Consider the following 22,101-nt stretch of genomic DNA (forward strand, 5'->3'; position numbering starts at 1 on the left):
TGAAACAGTAAATATTTAAATTCATTCAGAAGAAAACAAAGAATGAAAAATCATCTGCATTTTTATACTAATTATTTAGGACAATGTAAAATCAATTTGAGAAATGCAATGTCTAAATTTGTGTTGTTCTGACGTTTACTACTAATTATTGGAAGGGTTCTGCTGCCACCTGCAGCTCAGTTAGAGCATTGCATCTGCACTGGGTCAGCTGATCTGGTTTTCTCTTGCAGTTACCAAGCAACAGTCTCTACACGGGCTTTTTGTTTTCGATTTATTTATTTTTATACATGTCGGTTGGGCTTCACAGTGGGAAGCCTTCCAGGAAAGACTCGTGTTTGACTTCAGCCCATGTTCTCCCGTCTGTCTCCTAGGCAATGAGGTTATCGGCGTGGACAGCGTGGAGGTGAGGGCGAGCGTTCACCACCTGCACATCATCGACAATCAACAGACACTCTTTGAACTGTCGCACAAGCTGGAGCCGCGCGCTTAAGCATAAGCCGGGAGCGCCAGCCTGTGTGACAATGGGGACGCTTTGTACAGCAAACTGTCACACGTACACTGCGGCAAGATCACACAACCAGCAGTGCTGTGAGACGGACACCGGTCTGTCGCCAACACGGTCCACTCTGAAAAGGCTTTCGTACACTCAGCATTTGCTTGTAAGGGGTTTTTAACCTCCACACACTCCCGGGGAACCTTCTACAGAAACCGAATCGGTGCAGGAAGACGGAGAAACTGAGCGAAGCGTCAACGAGGCTGTGATTAGTTTGTACAGTACCTGCTGGGCTGATTGGGCCTTTGTTTTGTTCTCGTCATCAGTTATTGGTTATTTTCCTGTTCATCAGGTGGAATATTCCTTTATTTTTGTAAATCTCGCTGCTCCCATAGAACATCAACAAAGACTTGATAACCGCGTCTTCATTTAAAACCCAAAAGCGTTAAGATTTTCTTCTCTTTTTTTATTTTTAAGCAAAAAAAAGCTGAACGTGCATCATAGACTGTCCAATATGATTTCTATTGCGTAGCTCGCACTTATTTTCATAGACATGCTATTTAGTTGTGCAGCCTTTTTAGTTATTGTGCAGGAATAACTTAAACCAACTAGTTCTGGGTTTGAAAGCCTGAAACAACCTTCGTATTCTCATCTCGATGATGTTTTATTGTGAATAGAAATGATTAGTTAGCTTTGTACATACCGTGGATCTGACAGTTTTCAGTGCCAAGCGTTTCTGTTGAGCGTTGCAGCTCTCCTGTTTCGTTTGCCCCGTTACAAGCATGACGTCCGCTCCTTGGATCACGTGAAGCCAACCCGACTCCTTGCAGAGACGCTTTCTGTCGAGATGTGCTATTGAACCTGGTCTCTGTGGAAACGGTCCTGGCAGAGCTCAATGTTTCTTTTATTTTTAATTTATATGCATATATCTTTAAGGTTTATTGTGTCGATGTCTTTTATTCGAAGTGCAGCACAACAGAACAGTTTTGTTCCACTGATTCACTTTCATAGTAAGAAGACGGATAATTAATACCTACTGACTGAATAATGTTTCGTTTCGAAACAACCTCATTTATACTGTGAGAACTAATTCAGGATACTGACGGATTAATGGAACCAAAGGAAATGGCTTTGAGATTTTTTTTTTTTCAAGTCACTGTGGGGGAAAGCCTGACTGGATAATAAAATCTTCTATTTTATGCCCGCACACAAATGCAGCACGAAAGCAGAAAGCTATTGTCTGATATACCGATGCTTTTACAAATCAACAAATCCTTCTTGTTGCTCATTGGTTATTTTATTACATTTCTGTAAATGCCTTTTGGTCCCCCCTCAATTCCTTTTTGTCACTTCCTTGCAACAGTGCAGCTGTGATATTCTAAATGTTAACTCAGAAAAGCATTTGCTGCCTTTTTTGGACTTTTATAAGGTTTAAATTAGGGATAAAGTGCAATACTGTGAAGATTCTCTTACAAGTGTTCATTTAGATTTCAGAGAAAGAGCTTTTTTTTATTTTTATTTTTTATGGTTGTTCTATCAATCGGAGACATTTACCCAAACTGTGCCAAATATGTTCACGGTGTGAAGAAATACTTCAAAATGAAAAGTTCTCAGTCTTGACTGTCGCCATTATGATTTGGATTAATTTGGAAGTATTGTTGAGAACTTTAAACGCTTTATCTTAACAAAATCAGAGCCAATAAAAGTGACAGATGTTCAAGTGTTTATTGTTTAAGACGTTTTGCTTTTGGAAATGGAAACTGTGCCGGTAAATCTGCTGGTTTGTATTTGTTCTCTTAGAAGTTGGTTGGGATCAGAGCAAAAAAATGTTACAGTCTTAGTCTGAAACCTGTTAAACAGCGTACCAGCAACCTCTTAGTCTACTGAGATAAATCAATTTCAGATGTCAATTTTTTTAATATGATAATCACAATTAAATCTTTAACAATATGACAGCTTTGTTGTAAAAAAACGCTCTCCCAGTAAATAGTTGCTAAGGTTTATGAATCAGAGCACACATCTGTTTGAGTTCAAAGTGACACTGAAATGTTTTCTTTTTGGTTAGCTGTGCATGATGTAGATACAGACACCCTTCACTGATCATGTGTAAAGAAGTTAAGTTGGTTATTTATTAAAAATCCTGTGTTTATTTATGGTGACTAAACGTCTTTGGTTTTTGTGCCATCCACAGGTTTTGTTGAGGAGAGCAGGTGTGAGGGTTAAAGCTGCAAAGCATCCGGGGTCAAATACGTTTTGTGCTGTAATGTAGCCACTAGAGGGCAGCAGAAGTGCAATAAGTCTGTCAAACGTTGAACGGACGACAATACAACAGGAGGCTGTATTCAGTGTTTTATTAGCCGCTGTTATAGAAGTGTACAGTTCTGTTTTTTTTTTAAAGCTGTTGTTCAAAACTTGTTTGCATGATAAAAAAATAAAAAATACACAAAATTCACAATGTACGAGTTCAAAGAAAAGGCTTTGTACAATTGTAATATTGTTTATGTGTAAATATGCCTATGTTTGGTATGTTATTTATCAGTTGTAAAATGGAAAAGAAGTGAATCACAAAGCAACTCGTCTCCTTGTCTTCTTCAAACTTCAGGCAGCTGAAGTCTTTTTTTTCTAAAATGCAGCTTCATCGTTCAAAATTACAGTGAAAATTAATAAAGTTTAGGTTACGAGACATTACAGGTGAGTCGTAGATGTCTCTTTTGGACTCATAAATGGGTGCTGTGTAATTATGAGTGTTTGTGCTCAGAATATTAATGGACTTACTAAATGGTATGAGGGATACAGAAGAAACGAGCCTTTAACACTCTGAGCACAGCCTGTGTTTATCTTTAACTTAAAGTCTTCAGTCTCAGTGACACAGATCCATGTGACACAGATAAGTCTGGGTGATGTTCCCAAAAAGAGATATAACTGATCCAATTATAAGAAAATGAAATTAAACTTCTGTTAAAGCATTGTTTTGTCACAAACTGATTAACATCTGTTTGTGTAATATAGTTACACAACCATAAACATTTATGCAATGGTTGTTACATTATGCAACTTTATTTGCATTACATAAATGTTTCTTACATAATTTTGAAATTGGTGACCTTGTATTGTGTTTTTATGTCGTAAAACACTTTGAACTGCGTTGTTGCTTGAATGTACTATGCAAATAAACTGAATAAATCCATTGATTATCATTCTGGGTTAAGGAAACAGATAAAGAGTTCCTGGGAGGAACTTTTATGGGAAATCAAATGAAACACTAAAGTAGCTCATTAACAGAAACACAATAAACGCCCTTTCTGAAGAATATAAAAGAGAACAGGTGGACTCCTGTCTCTCCAGAACTCTCTTCAGCATTCATCCCTGCAGATAAACTCTGAAACCTCTCAGAATCAAAACCATCAGACTCCAAGATGATATTGCTGTTCTTCTTGTTTGGTCTCTCTCTGGCTGCTGTGGTTCCGTCAGACAGACAGGAGATGAAGCTCCAGCGGGGCGGCTGTCCCCCGTTCTGGTACAGCTTCAATGAGCGCTGCTACAAGTACGTCGCCACCTTGATGACCTGGGGTGATGCAGAGCAGCACTGCGTGGACCAAGGAGCCAACCTGGTGTCCATCCACAGCCTGGAAGAAGAGAACTTTGTCAAAATGCTGATCAGAAACTTTGATCACGCCGAGGGAGTCAACTGGATCGGACTGTCTGATGCTGAGAAGGATGGAACATATTTCTGGTCTGACGGGTCCAGACTGAACTTCAAACTGTGGAATGCAGGAGAACCAAACAACTCCGGAGGATCTGAACCATGTGTGCACACCAACTATGGCCCATCCAAGGGATGGAACGATAAAGTGTGCAGAGATCAATACTCCTCTGTTTGTAAAGCTCGCTAGATTGGTAATAGCTAACAATATGCTTTTAAGATTATAAAACCTGGTTGCCTGGAACATGTCTTTATATCCTCTGATTTTGTAAGATATTTTATGAAAGTCTTGATTTTCGAAACAAAAGTTGATAAGTTGGGCTAAAAAAGATTGTTCTCTTTATCTGGAAGAAAAGATTTTAATTTGTAAAACCTATTGTAAAATAAAAAAATGTTCAATGTGTTATTTCAATGGTTTCATTATTTTCATCTTTTTGTAAAGTGAGGCATAATTCAGAAGATCATAATAGAGGTGAGATGACATGTTTCAAAGGTTTAATTAGGAATGAGAATAACATCTAAAATCATTTGAGTTTTAATTCATCAAACTAAATTCACTTAAGAAGAATAAAATATTTGCAAAACGTTTTAGGTTACGTAAGTTATTTTATACTAAAAACAAATATAAAGAGTACATCTGTACTTAGCACACAGAGTATGATTGGTACTTTATTTGGTACTAAAATCAGGACAGGAGATTTGCAGAATCTCCAGATTTTTTTCTCTTGAACCCCATCAACAAAATTCACTGCTGTCTTTGCAGTCACCATCCCAGCAGATTTGGCAATAAAATATCAAACTGGGTCAGTGTCAGACTGGGACCAAGCAGCAACACTACAGCAAGTTGGTGAAAACTGTGTGTCTCTATCATCTCTGTCCAGGCTTGGCATTGTGTGTGTTTGTGTGTTGGATATGTTAAAGTCACATATATCAAAGGCAGCTTATCAGCAATATTACGCCATAGCTTCATATGGCGTAATATTAATCTGCTACCAAAAATAGTGCTATAAAGTTTATCCTTGGTGTTGTTAAGGGACAGACAAGGTGGGTGAGTTGTAAAAGAGGAACAGGATGATACCAGTCAGAGTGAAGAGAATGAAGAAGAGACGATTTCTGAGGAACTGGAGAAGGACACAGAAGAGAAGAACAAGGATCACGAGGATGGAGCAGAAAAAACAAAACAAAATCCCAGGTACCTTGGAAGGTAGAGTGTACAGGGTTGGGTTACATCTTTCCTTTGGATTATATTGACCTCTTAATATTAACCTTTTAATATTAAAACACCCAATAGGTCTTCATAGCATTGGAGGATGTTATTTGTTTTCTATAATATTTTCTTAGATTTTTTTGTTCTTTTTTATTAAGTACTTGTTTAATAAATCTTTATAGAGAGATTTGTCATTTTAATTTGGTCATTAAATACATACAGACACAGAGTAGTTTTAATTGTTGAACTGATTGATCTTATTCAGTAAATAAAGTTATTTGTTGTCCAATAAGATAACAAGTCTTTCCAGTCAAGCTCCCAGGTTGACCTTCAACCTCACCGTTCCACCATCAACATGCTCCCAGTGCATAAAGCTGTGCGTCTCACAGGCTGCAATAAAAACACAAAATCATAATTATCATGTCTGATGTGGCTCAACCTTTTCTCTTTGAACTTTTGCCTCCTCGTTAAAACCAGAACAGATAAAGCTGCCTGGTAAATCAACAACATTTACAGGAGCAGAACAAAGAAATCATGATTGAGCAACAACTGTCTGGTACATCTGTACTTTTTCTTTGCAAAATTAATGTCACTGATAATTTTGTCAACATACACAGAATTATGATCTGTGTATGTTTGTGTTACTTTTTATTGGCTAATGGTTAGTTTGTCTCTGAGGAAAATGTCACCACATTGTTCCAAACTAATGTCAATTTGTACAGAATGATAACAACCTGATAAAGAAAATGGAGAGAGCTTTGATTTTTCTTAATTAATATAAAGCATTTCCTATTTATTTTAATCAACAAATCAGAAATTTTACAGCCAAAATGTTAACCCAACATTTATAACACATATTTAAACATATTTTCAGGTGAACTGTTACTTTTAAAAATATGTCCAAATAGATGTGGTGCTGAATGCATCTGGGCGTGTTAATAGGTGCATTAACCTTTAATCATTATGTAACAACACTGCAGACGCCCTCTCTTGGTGTTATAAAAGGAAGCAGTCTGCCTTTTGCCTCTCCAGGATTCTCTCCAACATCCATCACTGCAGAAAAACTTCAGCAAGAACTTCAGATCAATCCACATCAGAGGCATCGAGCTCCAAGATGATGTGGTTCCTCTTCCTGGTTGGTCTGGCTCTGGCTGCTGAGCCTCCTTCAGATGGACAGGAACTGAAGCTGCTGCGTGGCGGCTGTCCCTTGTTCTGGTTCAGCTTTCAGGGTCGCTGCTACAAGTACTTTGGCTCAAGAGTGACCTGGGGAGAAGCAGAGCTCCAGTGTGTGTCAGAGGGAGCCAACCTGGTTTCCATCCACAGTCTTGAGGAACTCAATTTTGTCAATTTTCTGATCAAGAACTTTGATCCCACTCAGTCATGGACCTGGATTGGACTCACTGATATGCACAAGGAAGGAGGATGGATTTGGTCCGATGGGTCTAAATACACATTTTCCCTTTGGACTTCTGGACAGCCTGACAATGCTAATGGAAATGAACACTGTGTGCACACCAACTATGGAAGCAATTTTTACTTCAATGATCGGATGTGTTTCACTCAGTTAGCTTTTGTGTGTGCAGCTCGCACAGTTTGTCCCTAGACACAAAACAATTAAAAAGGAAAAAAATCTTATTTGTGTTGCATTTCCTGATGATTTTTATTTAGATTCAAAGTTTTTTCTTCTTCAACAAAAGCCAATATAAAGGCAAATAAGTGGAAATGTGATTGTTTATTGTATTTCCATATGTATGTTATCTTACAATCAATGTAAAAATATATAATTGTAATAAACTCTTCTAACATCGAACATAAAATACATTTCTCTCTGTTCTTTGATTCTATCATCTTTGTGGAAATATTAAGAAGAATGTTATAACATCATAATGCCTAATATTTTATTAGAGTTGCTTCATTTGTATTCACTGTTTGCACTCTTATAAATGTAAAAATACATCTTTGTGAAAAACTCTTACCATCCAACTTCATCTGATGTTTTTCTGTGTGGTTCTTTGTGGAAATGTTAGGGACAATATAATAATGTAATAAATGATTATATTAGTGTTGCTTCTAGAACCAATGGAGGATAAACCCACTAATCATCGCTAGGATGAGCATAAGGATATTAATCTATATTTTTCCTTTATATCAGTGTGTGAAGGAAGAATCAAGGATGATCACATGTAAAATTACTTCTTGTTCACCTTTTATACAATTAAGAAACTAATGTCTCAGAGTTTCTCTCATTTTGGTGTGAAATAAATATGCTTCTGTCTCTGCATCTCGCACACTTTGTCCCTAATCACAAAAAATTTTAAGAAATAAATTATTTTGCATTTCTTGATGAATGTTCAGTTTAAATTCAACCTAATTTTTTCCCAACAAAACCCAATGGAAAGGAATATCTCTGGAAATGATTTTTTTTCTTCTTATAGCTATCTGGATTGTATTTACTCTCTGACAAGCATCAATGTAAAATACATCTATGTGATAAACCTCCTTAAAACGCTTTCTCTGTGTGTTTCTATATAGGGAGAATATGACAATATTTTAGATATTTTAATATTTCTATTTCTAGAACCAGCGGAGGCTGATCCCACTAATTTATCAATGAGCATAAACACATTGCATAATTTTATGCTATAATTTCCCCCGATATCAGCATTGATGGGGAGAGGGGCAGAAAAAAGAATTGAAGCAATAACAGCAATCATCATGCAAAAAATAAGTATCTTTCATTTTCCGGTTTGATTATCTTCCTTCAACTCATGACAGATTGATTGATTGGTTGATTGATTGATTGATTGATTGATTGATTGATTGATTGATTGATTGATTGATTGATTGATTGATTGATTGATTGATTGATTGATTGATTGATTGATTGATTGATTGATTGATTGATTGATCAAGAGTTGAGTTTAGTCTGTGGAAGATGTAGAGCCAGAGTCAGACACTATCTACAAAATGCTGACTACATAAATAGCATTTATTTAACTTCTCTTGAACAGTTTCAGCAAAAATATGTTCTATAGCAATTGTTTTGATTGGTGGCATATCCATTGTTTTGATTAAAAATATAGGAACAAATTAAATAGCATCATTAAAACGCACTTTGAAATATAGTAAAGGTTAAAAGCGTGTTATTTAATATCATTTGCTTATTTTATTCCCTGTCATAGATTTTTCCATCTTTCTTCAGATTGCAGGCCTAATCTGAAACCACATCATAAAATCTTTACAGAAAAAAAGATCCACAGAAATATAGAAAAACAAAAGGACAAAAATGCACGAACTTCCTTGTGACATGTAAAGCTTTCCTTTCTCACTAAATCTAGTCTCTTTGGCGTTCGGGATTTTCCCCATGACAATGATCATATTGAGGTCACTTCCTTCAAGCCATATCATATATTCCTTTAGTCTTGGGAATTTTCTCAGTGAAGCAGGACTTGATATTAAAATACATTTCCTTCACGCCCCATTTGTTACTTTACATTCTAGTTACTAACTCTTGTCACGATATAAAAAGACAAAAGAACATTTCTTTCCTCACTGTCTGAACTTAAATCAGATTAAACATTTCTTGTTTTAGGTTAGTTATCAAAACCATTTTTATTTTGTAATTTTCTTTCAGTTTAGAAGTTTACATACCTTTGGTCAGTATTAGGAACAACTGTCTTTTAAACTGCATGATTTTGCTCAAAACTATTATATTTTCTTCCACAAATCTCTGATATGTTGATGTAACTAAACTGCTACTTTTGAATTAATTGGAGGCTCAACTGTGGTTGTATTTTAAAACCACATCTGAAACACACTGCTTTCCTTTTTGACATGACTAGAAAGTCAAAAGCAAGATAATAGGAAGAGAATTGTGCAGATGCACAATTTCCTGTAGGGGAATCTGCACAAGTCTGAAGTCATTTTTTATTAGATTGTTTCCCAGGTGAACATCCAATGCTCACCTTGCATATGACAAAGGCAGTCAAAAGGAAATACTGTACTAAATAAAATAAAAAAAATCTTTACAACAACTGAGGCATTTATTATGACGGAACAAATCCATATCTTGACATTTCCAATGCAGTGATAATCAATGGGGATAATTCAACAATGTTTTAGATATTTTATTAAGTCCTAGAATTATTGGAGTCTTATCTCACTAATCTATTGATGAGCATAAGAATATTACAAATGTGTATATTTTATTTTCCTTCTATATCAGTGTTGGTGAGGGACAGAGAAAAGAATTGAAACAAAAACAATGATCACATGCAAAAATTACTCATGGTTAACATTTATACAATTAAAAACAAATGTTTTCCTAATATTGATGCTTTAAGTTTCTCTAGAGATGATTATTCTCTAGACAGATGGTGTATATTACAGTTCAGTCTGTAATATATGTAGAACCTGCAAGATCGCAGATTTTTGTTTCATCAGCGGTAAAACTGTAATATATAGAAACAGAATATTAGGAGTTTTGAAAATGATCAGATACCCATTTCTTACTGATATTATTCAAACATTTGATTTTCATAATTTCTAAATGATAAAATACAGACATAACGCTTTGTTCCAACCCAGAAAAGGAATTAGACCAGAGAATACTTACTTATGCTTATCTATCAATTAATAAAAGAATCACATAGTTTATCTAGTTTATATACTTTGGATCAACATTATTAGATTAAATTTTAGACTCCTTTTCTTCCAACCCAGAAATGAAATAAGACCAGAAGATGTTATCTAGAAACTCTGAACAGGAACATCTAGTTTACATACTTTAGATATCCTTTTTCTTCTTTTGCTCTTTCCTTTGGTTTGTTATTTTGTTTGTATTTCCTTTAAAATCCTGCAAAAGAATTTTCTATTTTCTTGTTGCTGAGAATAAAATTATCTTTACTTTTTACCTTTAAAGGTTGTTATTTCACCTGGAATAGGGTCGTTAAGATCAAAATCTGTTTTGCAAGAATGTTTTGTCCACTGGTTATTATATTTATGCAAGCCTTCATCAGTCACATTTCCTGTAATGATCGTCTCTCACATCCTGGATCAGTTTCAGTATCCAGTTTATTAATGTTTGAGAAAAGAAGGACTTTCAAGATGATATTATTTCTAAATCAGTGAAGGATCTGGGTGGTTTCAGTGAACTCCTAAAGATTATAATGGTGAGACGACTAAAATACTGGAATCAAGACAAAACAAAATCTCTGTGCTTTGTTGATCATTGTTAGATCCCATCAATACTTTTTGGTTTCTCTTACAGAAACTGAGCTGCATGTTGTTTTCTTTTCTAAGTGCATTGAGGCTCATCCTCTGTGTGAACTGCATTTAGTTTAAGAACTATTGTTTGATTGAGTAAATATCAGATGTCCAAACATGTGAGAGATTTGAGAGACAATTGATGCAACATTTACATGCAACTTTGCTCAAATCCTCTTGGGGGTCTTGAGGAGCAGCAATCAATGACAGCATCGCCATTTCAGGATGTTTGTTTGTTGATTTTTGATTTCAAACTTTATTATGAATAATTCCAACAGAACTTCAGTTGCATTTATTTTCAATATTTTCATTTTATGCTATTAATTTTCTTGTTAAAACAGTTTCTGTAGTTTGCAAATAAAAATTAGCAATTAATGCGGAAGGTACAGAAATTAGTTGCATTAAAATATGGGTATATATGACCATGCTGACATTATCATAATATTTCGACAACTGAAATCTTTCAAATGCAGAAAATATTGGATACTTCATGCAGACTTTTTAGAAAAGTGCCACTTTTAAACATATTTTCAGATATATTGCTGTCATTAGTCATTAGCTTCACATTGCACCAACTTTACATGCAGCCTTTCTGAGGGATTTGAAAGAAAACCATCTGAAGCCTCTCAAAGAAATCCTTTCTAAAGTAGCAACATTCAAATACTTTATGTTGTAGTCAAAGCAAATACTTTTCAGAACTGGTATTAGAATGGATTAGTCTGTATTTGTCTAGTTAGATCCTAAATACAATTGTGAGGGGCAACAGGCAGAAACTTTATGTTCATATTCCAAATTGGACAACATCTGGAAAATTTATTGGGCTTTCAACAAGTTTTAAGTTTTAAACATATTCTGCCCAGACACAAAGAACCAGAGGTGAGATGACATGTTTCACAGGTTTAATTACCATCTTAAGTCATTTAAGTTTAAATCCATCAAACTACATTCATCAACAAAGATTAAAATATTTACATTACTGGTTAGTTAAGTTATTTTATATTAAAACAAATATAAATTGTACGTCTGTAATTAGCACATCGAGTATGATCAGTACTTTTGTTTAGGGTATTTATTCTACAGCTAAACAAGGTAATTGGTCACTTTTGACCTGCAAGACAACACAAGGGTTAACAGGAATATGATAGATGCCCTTTCTGAGGAATATAAAAGGAACCAGGTGAACTCCTGTCTCTCCAGAACTCTCTCCAGCATTCAACCCTGCAGAGAAACTCCAGCAAAACTCTGAAGTCTCTCAGACTCAAAACCATCAGGCTCCAAGATGATATTGCTGTTCTTTTTGTTTGGTCTCTCTCAGGCTGCTGTGGTTCCGTCAGACAGACAGGAGTGGGGCAGCTGTTTCCCATCCTGGTTCGGCTTCAATGGGCGCTGCTACAAGTTCGTCGCCACCCCGATGACCTGGGCTGATGCAGAGCAGCACTGTGTGAACCAAGGAGCCAACCTGGTGTCCATCCACAGCCTGGAAGAAGAGAACTTTGTCAAAATGCTGATCAGAAACTTTGATCCCACTCAGAGGCCCAACTGGATCGGACTGTCTGACATTCATAAGGATGGAAGATATTTCTGGTCTGACGGGTCCAGATTCGATTTTACCTTTTGGAAAACAGGAGAACCAAATGACAGCAGACAATCTGAACCGTGTGTGCACACCAACTGGAGGCAGAACAAGAAATGGAACGATACATTGTGTGGAGCTAAATATTCCTTTGTTTGCAAAGCTCGCCTATATTGGCAATAGCTAACAATATAATTTTAAGATTATAAAACCTGGCTGCCATGAGCAACACAAGTCTTAATATCCTCTAACTTTGTGAGATTTTTGTAAGAGCTTTGTGAAAGGTTTGATTTTGTAAACAAAAGTTAAAAAGTTGGGCTGAAAAAGATTTTTCACTTTGTAAGAAAACAGTTTAATTTGTAAAATCTATTGTAAAATAAAATGATTATTTTTAAATATGTGTCAATGTCTCACTATTCAAAGGTTCACTATTTTCATCTTTTTCTAAAGTGAATCATATTCAGAAGACCATAATAGAGATGACATGACATGTTTCATCGGTTTAACATGATTTTCTTAACATCTGATTAACATTTTAGAGGAAAGGGTGTCACAATTAATGTTGATAAGATCTGAATATAGAGATTATAAAGTTGTCTTTTCTTATTAAAAATTTGTGAATATAAACATTTACTTCTTATTCAGCTAATAAAGTCAAAAGAAATACAAATATAGTCAGTTATCCATTTCCTGTGTGTTCAGTGCTCTTCCTAAGCTGAGTTTTATGTTGTATTTCTGTTCTAACATCATTCATTCTGTGCAATAGTGCTATAAAGTTTATCCTTGGTGTTGTTAAGGGACAGACAAGGTGGGTGAGTTGTAAAAGAGGAACAGGATGATACCAGTCAGAGTGAAGAGAATGAGGAAGAGACGATTTCTGTGGAACTGGAGAAGGATACAGAAGAGAAGAACAAGGATCACGAGGATGGAGCAGAAAAAACAAAACAAAATCCCAGGTACCTGGGAAGGTAGAGTGTACAGGGTTGGGTTACATCTTTCCTTTGGATTATATTAATCTCTTACTATTAACCTCTTAATATTAACATTTTAATATTAAGCTCTTATGATTAAAACACCCAATAGGCCATCATAGCATTGGAGGATGTTATTTGTTGTCTATAATATTTTCTAAGATTTTTTTTATATAAAGTACTTGTTTAATAAACCTTTGTCGACAGATTTGTCATTTTAATTTTTTCATTAAATACATACACAAAGTATGTATTGTTTCAATTGTTGAACTGATTGATCTTATTCAGCAAATAAAGTTATTTGTTGTCCAATGAGATCAAAACAACAGAACTGATCAATCAAGCTCCCAGGCTGACCTTCAACCCCACTGTTCCCCGGTCAACATGCTCCCAGTGGATAAAGCTGTGCGTTTCACAGGCTGCAAAAAAACCACAAAATCATAATTATCATGTCTGATGTGGCGAAACTTTATCCCTTTAAACGTTTTCATCCTCATTAAAACCAGAACAGATAAAGTTGCCTGGTAAATCAACCAGACAAATCAACATTTACAGGATCAGAATAAAGAAATTATGACTGAGCAACAATTGTCTGACCATTGTCTTCCCTCCTTTTCTCTCTGTCCACTTCCTGTCTTATCTACTGTAAGTAAAGTTATGTGAATTATAGACAACATCTGTGCTGTTTTAGCCAAAACAATTTTGCTGAAACTAAGGGTTTGAGAGAAAAGCTTAAAAATCTTATATGCTTTCCTCTCAACTATATTCTTCTCAGGTTCTGAACTGTGGAAACAGTTCAAAACTTTGCAGTGTCTTCTGTCCAGGTGTGTCAGTGCTGCCCCCTTGTGGTGGCTCTCTTAGGAGAAACATTTTGTTTTGGAAAAGTTCAACCTGGAAATGTTATGTTGGGCGTAAAACCTGGCCATTAAAATGATAGGTCGTCAGTGATTGGCCATGACGTTGCTTGGTCCGTGATGATTGGTCGTCGGTGATTAGCGGGATGCACCTACTGAAAGCTGCGGGTGGAGCTAAAGAGTCTTCCAGCTTGAATTTACGCCTAGGCTTCATTTTTACTAACTGACCTAAATTGCAATCTGTAAACACGGGGCAGAATTAAGATATTGCTTTCAGTTGGAAAATTACTTCTGCTGGACTGTGCAGAACATATTTTTTTTATGATTTAGAGCTGCATGTTCTCAGGTAATTTTTCTTTCAATTAATGAATGTGTACAAATGCAAGGTGACTAGTTTCTTTCACTGTCAAAATACCTGGGAAGGAAAATTTGCTCCAAACATTCTGCAAAATCAAACAGAAATCTTATTTTCATTTATTAAGTAAATCTAACACAAAAGGATGAAGGTCATGAAAGAGGTTATTCTGAGAACAGATCACAAAATCCATTCTAAACATATTTATATTGACTATAGGTAATTATTATTCAAATTATGAATGAGTTACAATTTAGAACAGTTGCGTGGAACCAACTTTATCTTTATTAGTTTATGATCAACACAGTCAGATGTTGCTTCCAAAGTTTTAATTATGTCTGGATCTGGAGCTCCGTATATATGATTTATTTCTTTAGTAATCAAACTTGTTCTGAGTTATCAGAGAAAATAATAAAGACAACCCCCAGCTGGTATCTATGGCCTCAGTCATATTTGCACATGATGATAATACAACTTCCAGGGAAGGAAACAGATAAAGAGTTTCTATCAGGGAACTTTAATGGGAATTTAAAACAAACTTTATTGCAGCTTGTTAGCAGGAATACAACAGATCTCCTTTCTGATGAATATAAAAGAGAAAAGATATACTTCTGTCTATCCAGAACTCTCTTCAGCATTTATCCCTGCAAATAAACTCCAGCAAAACACTGAAATTTCTCAGAATCAAAAACATCAGACTCCAAGATGATATTGCTGTTCTTATTATTTGGTCTCTCTCTGGCTTTTGTTTGTAAAGCTCGTCCAGTTTGCAGAGAATGTAATTCTGAATCCTCTCAGTTGTTTTGAATGTATTGATCAGAAAACATCAAACTCAACTCGAGGGATAAAACATGCAAGTTTTTCTGTAATTAGTTTTTGTCTTATGATTTTTTGACTTTTGCTTTTCATTCTTTATAAATATTCCTTTTTTTGTGAAGCTTGCCCAATTTTCTGATATTGCTATTCCTTATGTGTGCTTATCAGAAACATGAATTGAAACAATAAAGCTTTGAAGAAATTTGAAATTTGAAGAATATGTTCACATTTCAAAAAACTAAATGTGTTGAAAGAGATTGTAATAGCACGTCTGTTTCACAAATGATAAAAATTAGTAGCTTGTGTTGCCGTTTTGATTTTACGTTGGAATGAACTTCCAAAGTTAGATGAGGAAGACAATATTCTGGAGTGTTTGGTTGAATGCAAAACAATGACAATGTGACACTGAGAACTTTGCAATTGAACTATTAACACTAAGATTTTTTTCTGTGCATTAAAGGAATCTGAGTCAAATGAAAGAGCTATTTTGATTTGTTCGCGTGTCGATGTCATAGGATCGTAGAGATCAATAAAAACAAAACCAAATCAGGGCACAAGAACTGAAACCCAGTTTCATACACTGATTGACACACCGCACAAGCCGACTGTGATATTAAGAAGAGCAGCGAATAACATCTTTTTGATCAACTGCATTTTACTTATAATTCTATTTATCACTGAAATACACATACTGGTGGAGCCTATAAATTAGATTTATTTATTTTTTGCTAAATTATCATTATCACAGTTCGAATATTATATGAATGGTAGACCTATTGTTGTTTATTTACTTATTTGTTTGTTTGTTTTGCTTTGACCCTCCTCCTTGACAGTCAGCCTCCTGCTGTGATTAGCAAGCAGAAGCAGCTGCTGTGGTTGATCTGATTGTTTGGTGAAGGAGAAAGGAGTGAAACAGTTTTTCTACCACAAGCATAAAAGTACATAATCTAAGATTTTATCTATTGTGTTTGTCAGCTGTCCTCATTTTCAACTCCACTGACCCAGTTTCTATTCAACAGGATTCCGGAACATATTTTTTAATGCTGCAATAAACCTGTAATCACATGGACAACACAACAATAAAGATGTTGGAACTGATTCATGTCTAATCTTATTCCTCTTAAACTTCTCCCAATGATCATTCACGACAACCTTGAAGTGTATTTCCTCCACACCCTGTTATAAAAAACTTCACCTTTCAATCAGAAATTGTCATTCATGCTCACTTAAAAGAATCTCTTGTTTGTGCATCTCAAACATTTTGCCTTAGAAACAGAAGAATCGTCTCATTCCAGTCTATGACTTCAGATGCTAATAGTTTTAAAGTTGTGTAAGAGCTTTATGCATAAAATCATGAAAGATTTTTTTGTTACGATCAAAAGTCTGTTGCATAAAATGCTGTGTCCACTGGTTATTACATTTATGCAAGCCTTCATCCATCACTCTTTTCTTGAAACATGAGTCTCACATCCTGGATCATCTTGCTGCACAAACGTAGCAAGATGATCCAGTCACAGTTTGTTACAGAAACTGAGCTGCATGTTGTGTCTTATTTTCTAAGTGCATTGAGGCTCATCCTCCATTTGAACTGCAGTTAGTTTAAGAACTATTGTTAGCATCAGATGTCAAAGCAGAGTTGATGCAACATCTACATGCAACTTTGCACAAATCCTCTTGAGGGTCTTGAGGTCAGAGTGCAATGACAGCATCACCATCTGATGATGTTTGATGATTTTTGGTTCCAAACTTTATAATTAGGGCATAATTCAATTAGGATTCAGAATAATTAGACTATTCAGATAGTTTAATTTTCTAGGATGAAAGGTTGGACTTTGATTTGCAATGTAATAAACAGCTGCAAAAAATAAGAAAATAAAATGAGAAACATAATTTCCAGATATTGAGGAAATTAAAGTTTGAATTTCTGCTGTGTCTTTATAGGGGATTTTTATTATCATTGGCTCTGGATGTAAAAACCTTCATTCATGACTTTCTTGCTGGTTTCTAGGTGTTGGTATCTTATTTTTCAGGATCAAATACAAAGTGTTTATTTTAAAGAGTATAAAATATTTGACTCACTCTTATCACTGACCTTTTGCATGCTCAGAGAATAGATAGTTTCCTGGTAGATCCACAACATTTACAGGAAGAACAAGGAAGTTAAGAGATCAATAATTGTCTAGTACACCTGCATTTGTTCCTTAACTCATTTTTAAGAAAGAACCAAACAGAATTAATGTTACTGAATATTATGTTTTATACAAAATTGTGATAATACCTTTTTTTTTTTTTACTGAGCAATAATTAGGAGGGAAAACTATCCATGATTTTCCAAACTAAAGTCACTGTGTTGTATACTTGATCTAATGTTTTGAATCATTACAACCCGATAAAGAAATTTAAAGACTACTTGGAGTTTTCTTGTTTAATTGTTTAATGTATAATATTTTGAGTCTTTTCATTTAAAAAAAAAACAACAACATTGTATTTTGATATTATCCTGTTAAAATTTTACCCTGAAATATGTAATATATAAATCTGAACACGTTAAACTTTTAATTTTAAAAGGGTGTCCAAAAAGCTGTTAAGCTCTGTTCAACTTTTATTGTTAGTTTCCTACAAATAATAACTGATATATTGATCAATCATTACACTCCAACACTGCAGACGCCCTTTCTTCGTGTTATAAAAGGAAGCAGTCTGCCTTTTGCCTCTCCAGGATTCTCTCCAACATCCATCACTGCAGAAAAACTCCATCAAGAACTTCAGATCAATCCACATCAGAGGCATCGAGCTCCAAGATGATGTGGTTCCTCTTCCTGGTTGGTCTGGCTCTGGCTGCTGAGCCTCCTTCAGATGGACAGGAACTGAAGCTGCTGCGTGGCGGCTGTCCAATGTTCTGGTACAGCTTCAAAGGCCGCTGCTACAAGTATGTTGCTTCACGCATGACCTGGGGTGAAGCAGAGGTCCACTGTTTAACAGAGGGAGGCAACTTAGTGTCCATTCACAGTCTGGAGGAACACAATTTTGTTAATAACTTGATCAAGAACTTTGATCCTACTCAAGATTTCACCTGGATTGGACTCACTGATATTCATAAGGAAGGAACGTGGATGTGGTCCGACGGATCCAAATATGATTTTTCCCTTTGGCATCCTGGTGAGCCTAGCAATGATGGAGGACAGGGACATTGTGGTCACACCAACTTTGTTCGGGACAAGTACTGGAATGATCATTTTTGCTCACACAAAAAAGCTCTTGTTTGTGCATCTCGTATAAATTGCTGTTAGCCTAAAAAAAAACTGTCTCATTCCTGTCTGTTTGATGCTCTAATTTGAGCAAGTATTTGTAAGAGCTTCATACACAGTATTTGTGATTTTTATTTTTCTCAGTGTAGAATTTCAAGACTTCATTTTCTAAACAGGATTTGTTTAGAAATTAAAAGAAAATAGGATATTTCACCGTGTCAGTAGAAAAAGGCTTTCATTTAAAGCTTAAGAAAAGTGCAAACTGTCAGTAATTCACTTTCTGTGTGAGGAAGTAGATTTGCATATTGTGTTTCTCTTCTAACACTATGAATTCTTTGCAAAAGTTCTGTAGAGTTTTTTTTATTTATTGTTAAGTAACAGAGAAGGTTGTAGAGATAAAAGAGGGACAAGATAATGCCAGTCGGTCTTAATAGGAGTGAATGGAGAAGAATGCAAAGGGACTGGAGAAGGAAATAAAAAGAGAACAAGAATTATGACAATTGAACAGAAATCACAAAAAAGCCCCAGATACAGGCAAAGTGTGGAGTATTAGGTTGGAATTACATTTTCCTAAGGATTATATCAACCTCTTCAGATTGGATCTACCAGGCCTGCATAGCTTTGAACGTTTTTTGTTCCCTAATATTTGCTTTGATTTTCATAAGCTGTTTGTTCAATAAACTTTTGTTGATTGATTTTTATTTTTGATATTAAATACATAAAGTTGTTTTGGTTGTTGAATTAAATGTGATTTTATTCCGCAAATAAAGTACTTTTGTTTTAAAATTTTAGCTCCACTTTTGTCTGTTGTGCTGTTGAATAAAACGTTTCCTCAAGCCAAGTTCTTGAGCTGGATTTCAACCCAGCCTGCGCCTGGCCTTGGATGAAAATTCACACATTCACACTTTAAACCATTTAGGCTTAAAGTCCTTCAGCTTTCAACATGAAGCCAGCACACTGCTCCTCTTCCCCCTTCCCAAAATAATGCTTGAGAGGAATAAAAACACATTCTGGAGATGTATGTCAGCTTTTCATTTTCTACTTCTCACCATAAGTGACAGTATAACTGCAACAGTACCTCTTACTGTCCACTAGTTACTACATACATAGAGACGATCACAATGAGCTTTGCTTCAAAAGAAAAACCATTTAATTCTGTCACATAATTAATACAAACTAACGTGTTTAACACAGGTTAAGTTATCTCTGTGCAAATAGAGCAAATAAATGCATAATTTGAAAGAGACTAACGCTGTGCACAAGTCTAAATCTCCTGGAACAGTGGTTTTGCATCGCTCCGAATATGAGCTGTTGTTTTCAGTTTTTTAACTAAAACAGCTAAATTTACCCAATATGTTTTCCACAGAAGAGGATTAGGGCCACTGAAAAAGAATAAAATAAAAATTGCCAGAAATTTTTTTCAGTAGCTCAGAAAAAAACAACTTTTTTTATTTTTTCTGGGGGAAAAAAGTCAGAATGCTGAATTCTGAGATTGTTATTTTTTTTGATCTACTGCAAAAAAAATTTTAATTCTGGCAAGTCTTATTTTTTAATATTTTTTTCAGTGGCCCTAATCCTCTTCCGTAGTTTTCTTTCCTCCTTTTTGCAATGCCAGGATTTTTAAGCCGTAAACTAAATTTGATTTAGTGCTGTTTTCTAGCCACAAGAGGGCAGCAAAAGCATTCAGTAAAACAGCGTTAAGGCGCATCATGGCTTCATGAACCATTGGCAGAAGATGTTTTTTAACAAGTGTAATAGTACTTGGTTGTTATTTAAGTACAATATTATTTTCTATAAATTAATTTCTTCTTTTTTTCTTTTACCTCTGAATGACTAAAAGAGAATTGTTCCAGTGTGTTTTACAATCTAGAACTGTTGCTTGGAACCATCTTTGCCTTGATTAGTTTATGATCAACACAACTCCTGTGTCAGATTTTGCTTACAAAGTTTTAAAGGGGAGCAGGATCAGTGCCTGACACTCCCAAAATTATAATATCAATGTTTGTTTTTTCCTTTTCACCTTTTCTTCTTCCTCTGTAATGCTGTCTGAAGACAAGTGAACTGTGATCTGATGCACAATCTGTTGCATCAAACTCCATCTGCTGCATCTGACTTTTGAAAAAGATGTTTGTGTGCACAACCACAATGATAAGATAATACGTCCATGGAAAGGAAACTGATAGTTTCTTTTAAAGGGTAGTTTTGATGGAAAATCAAAGCAAACATTAAAGCAGCTCTTTAGCAAGAACAAGATAGACACCCTTTCTGATGAATATAAAAGAAACAAGGTGGACTCCTGTCTCTCTTCAGCATTCATCCCTGCAGATAAACTCCAGCAATACATAGAAATATCTCAGAATCAAAAAAATCAGATTCAAAGATGATATTGCTGTTCTTCTTTTTTATGAAACAACTTCATAAAAAGGGTTGTAAATCCGATGCATTTAAATGCACCACTAAGTTTTACTCAGTTTTTTAAAAGTCTATTTTTAAATAAATGAATGTTAATTCTTTGTGAAGGACTTTCGTTCACATGCTTGAAACGTGATGCAGAAATGGACTTGACGTTGTCTCAGCATTCAGCTTTGTGGAAACAAGGCTCAAGAAACAGACGATGTTGCGTTCACGGTCGCAGTGAAGGAGTCGGGAGTTGTTGTGGAGGCCGAGCAGCCTGGCCGCCCCCACGTGCTGTTTCCGCGCGAAGTCGGACCGAACCATTCTGAGTTCAGGAGGGGAATCCGTGGACTGACGTCCTCTTCAGACTCAGAGAATCTGCAATGTGTCCGAAAGTTAGTAATATATTTTTTGGACTTGTTTGTTACATTGTAAATATGCGAGCAAGTTAGTCACGTCCCAGTGCAAACAGCACGTTTCACGCGTGCGCGCGTCCACGTCACGAGCCCCATTTTCTGTGACGCTCTTGAGCGGGTCGGTTTTAAATCCACCTCTTTTTTCCCCCCATTGATTTCATTTCATGAGCTTAAACTTTCTCTCCAGAAAACTTTAAGCTAAAGGGTAGTGATGGTGAGATGAAGCCTCATGAGGCATTGAACCACTTGAGACAACTGGTTCGAGAAAGGGTTCATTTCTTGAAACTTCATGTGCACACGAAACCACCTACTGGCCAGGTGTATAATCACAGCCAGCTGTATCTTAACACGTGTGATGCGTTGAATATTTGTATATTATGGCTCTTGGGAATTACGTCACAAAAGGTGTAGGACGAAATTATTTGTTTACATAAATTATGTATATACATATGTGTATAATAAAATATTGTTTGAATGTATTCTGTGTGTAATTTTTTTCCAAAATAGTATAGTGTCATGTGACGTGGCATGTTTAATGTTTTTCTGTGACTAGAAAAATGGCATGGGCTTCATCAGGCAGAGGACAGTGAAAGTGCTTGCAGAACTAGGGAGGGGTAGTGAATAGGCTAATGCTTGTGTAACTTGGATGATTACATGCATTTTTATTAATCAACAATTTCTCCACAGTTTTTGGTTTCAAACGATTCCTCTTTTTTGACACTACTTCTCCAGCCTTTGAAAAGACACACTCCTAAATCTCCTATCTATCTCTCTCTCCTAAACTCTCCAAACACAAACTAACTGTC

At 35.6% G+C, this 22,101-nt stretch overlaps 5 protein-coding genes across 5 annotated transcripts in view; all 5 read left to right on the forward strand.

Annotated features, from left to right (window-relative positions):
* Nucleotides 1–3,066, forward strand: part of rapgef5a (Rap guanine nucleotide exchange factor (GEF) 5a) — a 45,261-nt gene extending 42,195 nt beyond the window's left edge. The window contains exon 26 of the mRNA XM_055058831.1: nucleotides 372–3,066. Within this exon, the coding sequence (XP_054914806.1) occupies nucleotides 372–490 (119 nt within the window). The 3' untranslated portion in view covers nucleotides 491–3,066. The remainder of the gene's footprint in view (nucleotides 1–371) is intronic.
* A 762-nt stretch (nucleotides 3,067–3,828) lies between these two features.
* LOC129378529 (ladderlectin-like) lies at nucleotides 3,829–4,608 on the forward strand. Its single transcript, XM_055058833.1, has one exon. It carries the CDS (start codon nucleotides 3,910–3,912, stop codon nucleotides 4,384–4,386), a length of 477 nt encoding a protein of 158 aa, XP_054914808.1. The 5' UTR covers nucleotides 3,829–3,909; the 3' UTR covers nucleotides 4,387–4,608.
* A 1,726-nt stretch (nucleotides 4,609–6,334) lies between these two features.
* LOC129378527 (lactose-binding lectin l-2-like) lies at nucleotides 6,335–7,038 on the forward strand. The gene has a single exon (XM_055058832.1). The coding sequence runs from the start codon at nucleotides 6,518–6,520 to the stop codon at nucleotides 7,004–7,006; it is 489 nt and encodes a 162-aa protein (XP_054914807.1). The 5' UTR covers nucleotides 6,335–6,517; the 3' UTR covers nucleotides 7,007–7,038.
* A 4,849-nt stretch (nucleotides 7,039–11,887) lies between these two features.
* Nucleotides 11,888–12,454, forward strand: LOC129378574 (ladderlectin-like). The gene has a single exon (XM_055058894.1). The coding sequence runs from the start codon at nucleotides 11,948–11,950 to the stop codon at nucleotides 12,422–12,424; it is 477 nt and encodes a 158-aa protein (XP_054914869.1). The 5' UTR covers nucleotides 11,888–11,947; the 3' UTR covers nucleotides 12,425–12,454.
* A 5,513-nt stretch (nucleotides 12,455–17,967) lies between these two features.
* Nucleotides 17,968–19,249, forward strand: LOC129378549 (lactose-binding lectin l-2-like). Its single transcript, XM_055058861.1, has one exon. It carries the CDS (start codon nucleotides 18,039–18,041, stop codon nucleotides 18,525–18,527), a length of 489 nt encoding a protein of 162 aa, XP_054914836.1. The 5' UTR covers nucleotides 17,968–18,038; the 3' UTR covers nucleotides 18,528–19,249.
* Nucleotides 19,250–22,101: the final 2,852 nt, after the last annotated feature.

This window comes from Poeciliopsis prolifica, unplaced genomic scaffold (assembly GCF_027474105.1).
Source record: "Poeciliopsis prolifica strain line A6 unplaced genomic scaffold, Auburn_PproV2 SCAFFOLD052, whole genome shotgun sequence".
Taxonomy (NCBI): domain Eukaryota; kingdom Metazoa; phylum Chordata; class Actinopteri; order Cyprinodontiformes; family Poeciliidae; genus Poeciliopsis; species Poeciliopsis prolifica.

What these genes read in the sequence shown, in the direction of transcription:
- LOC129378527 (XM_055058832.1), top strand. Translation starts at nt 6,518, where the DNA reads ATGATGTGGTTCCTCTTCCTGGTTGGTCTGGCTCTGGCTGCTGAGCCT.
- LOC129378574 (XM_055058894.1), top strand. Translation starts at nt 11,948, where the DNA reads ATGATATTGCTGTTCTTTTTGTTTGGTCTCTCTCAGGCTGCTGTGGTT.
- LOC129378549 (XM_055058861.1), top strand. Translation starts at nt 18,039, where the DNA reads ATGATGTGGTTCCTCTTCCTGGTTGGTCTGGCTCTGGCTGCTGAGCCT.
- LOC129378529 (XM_055058833.1), top strand. Translation starts at nt 3,910, where the DNA reads ATGATATTGCTGTTCTTCTTGTTTGGTCTCTCTCTGGCTGCTGTGGTT.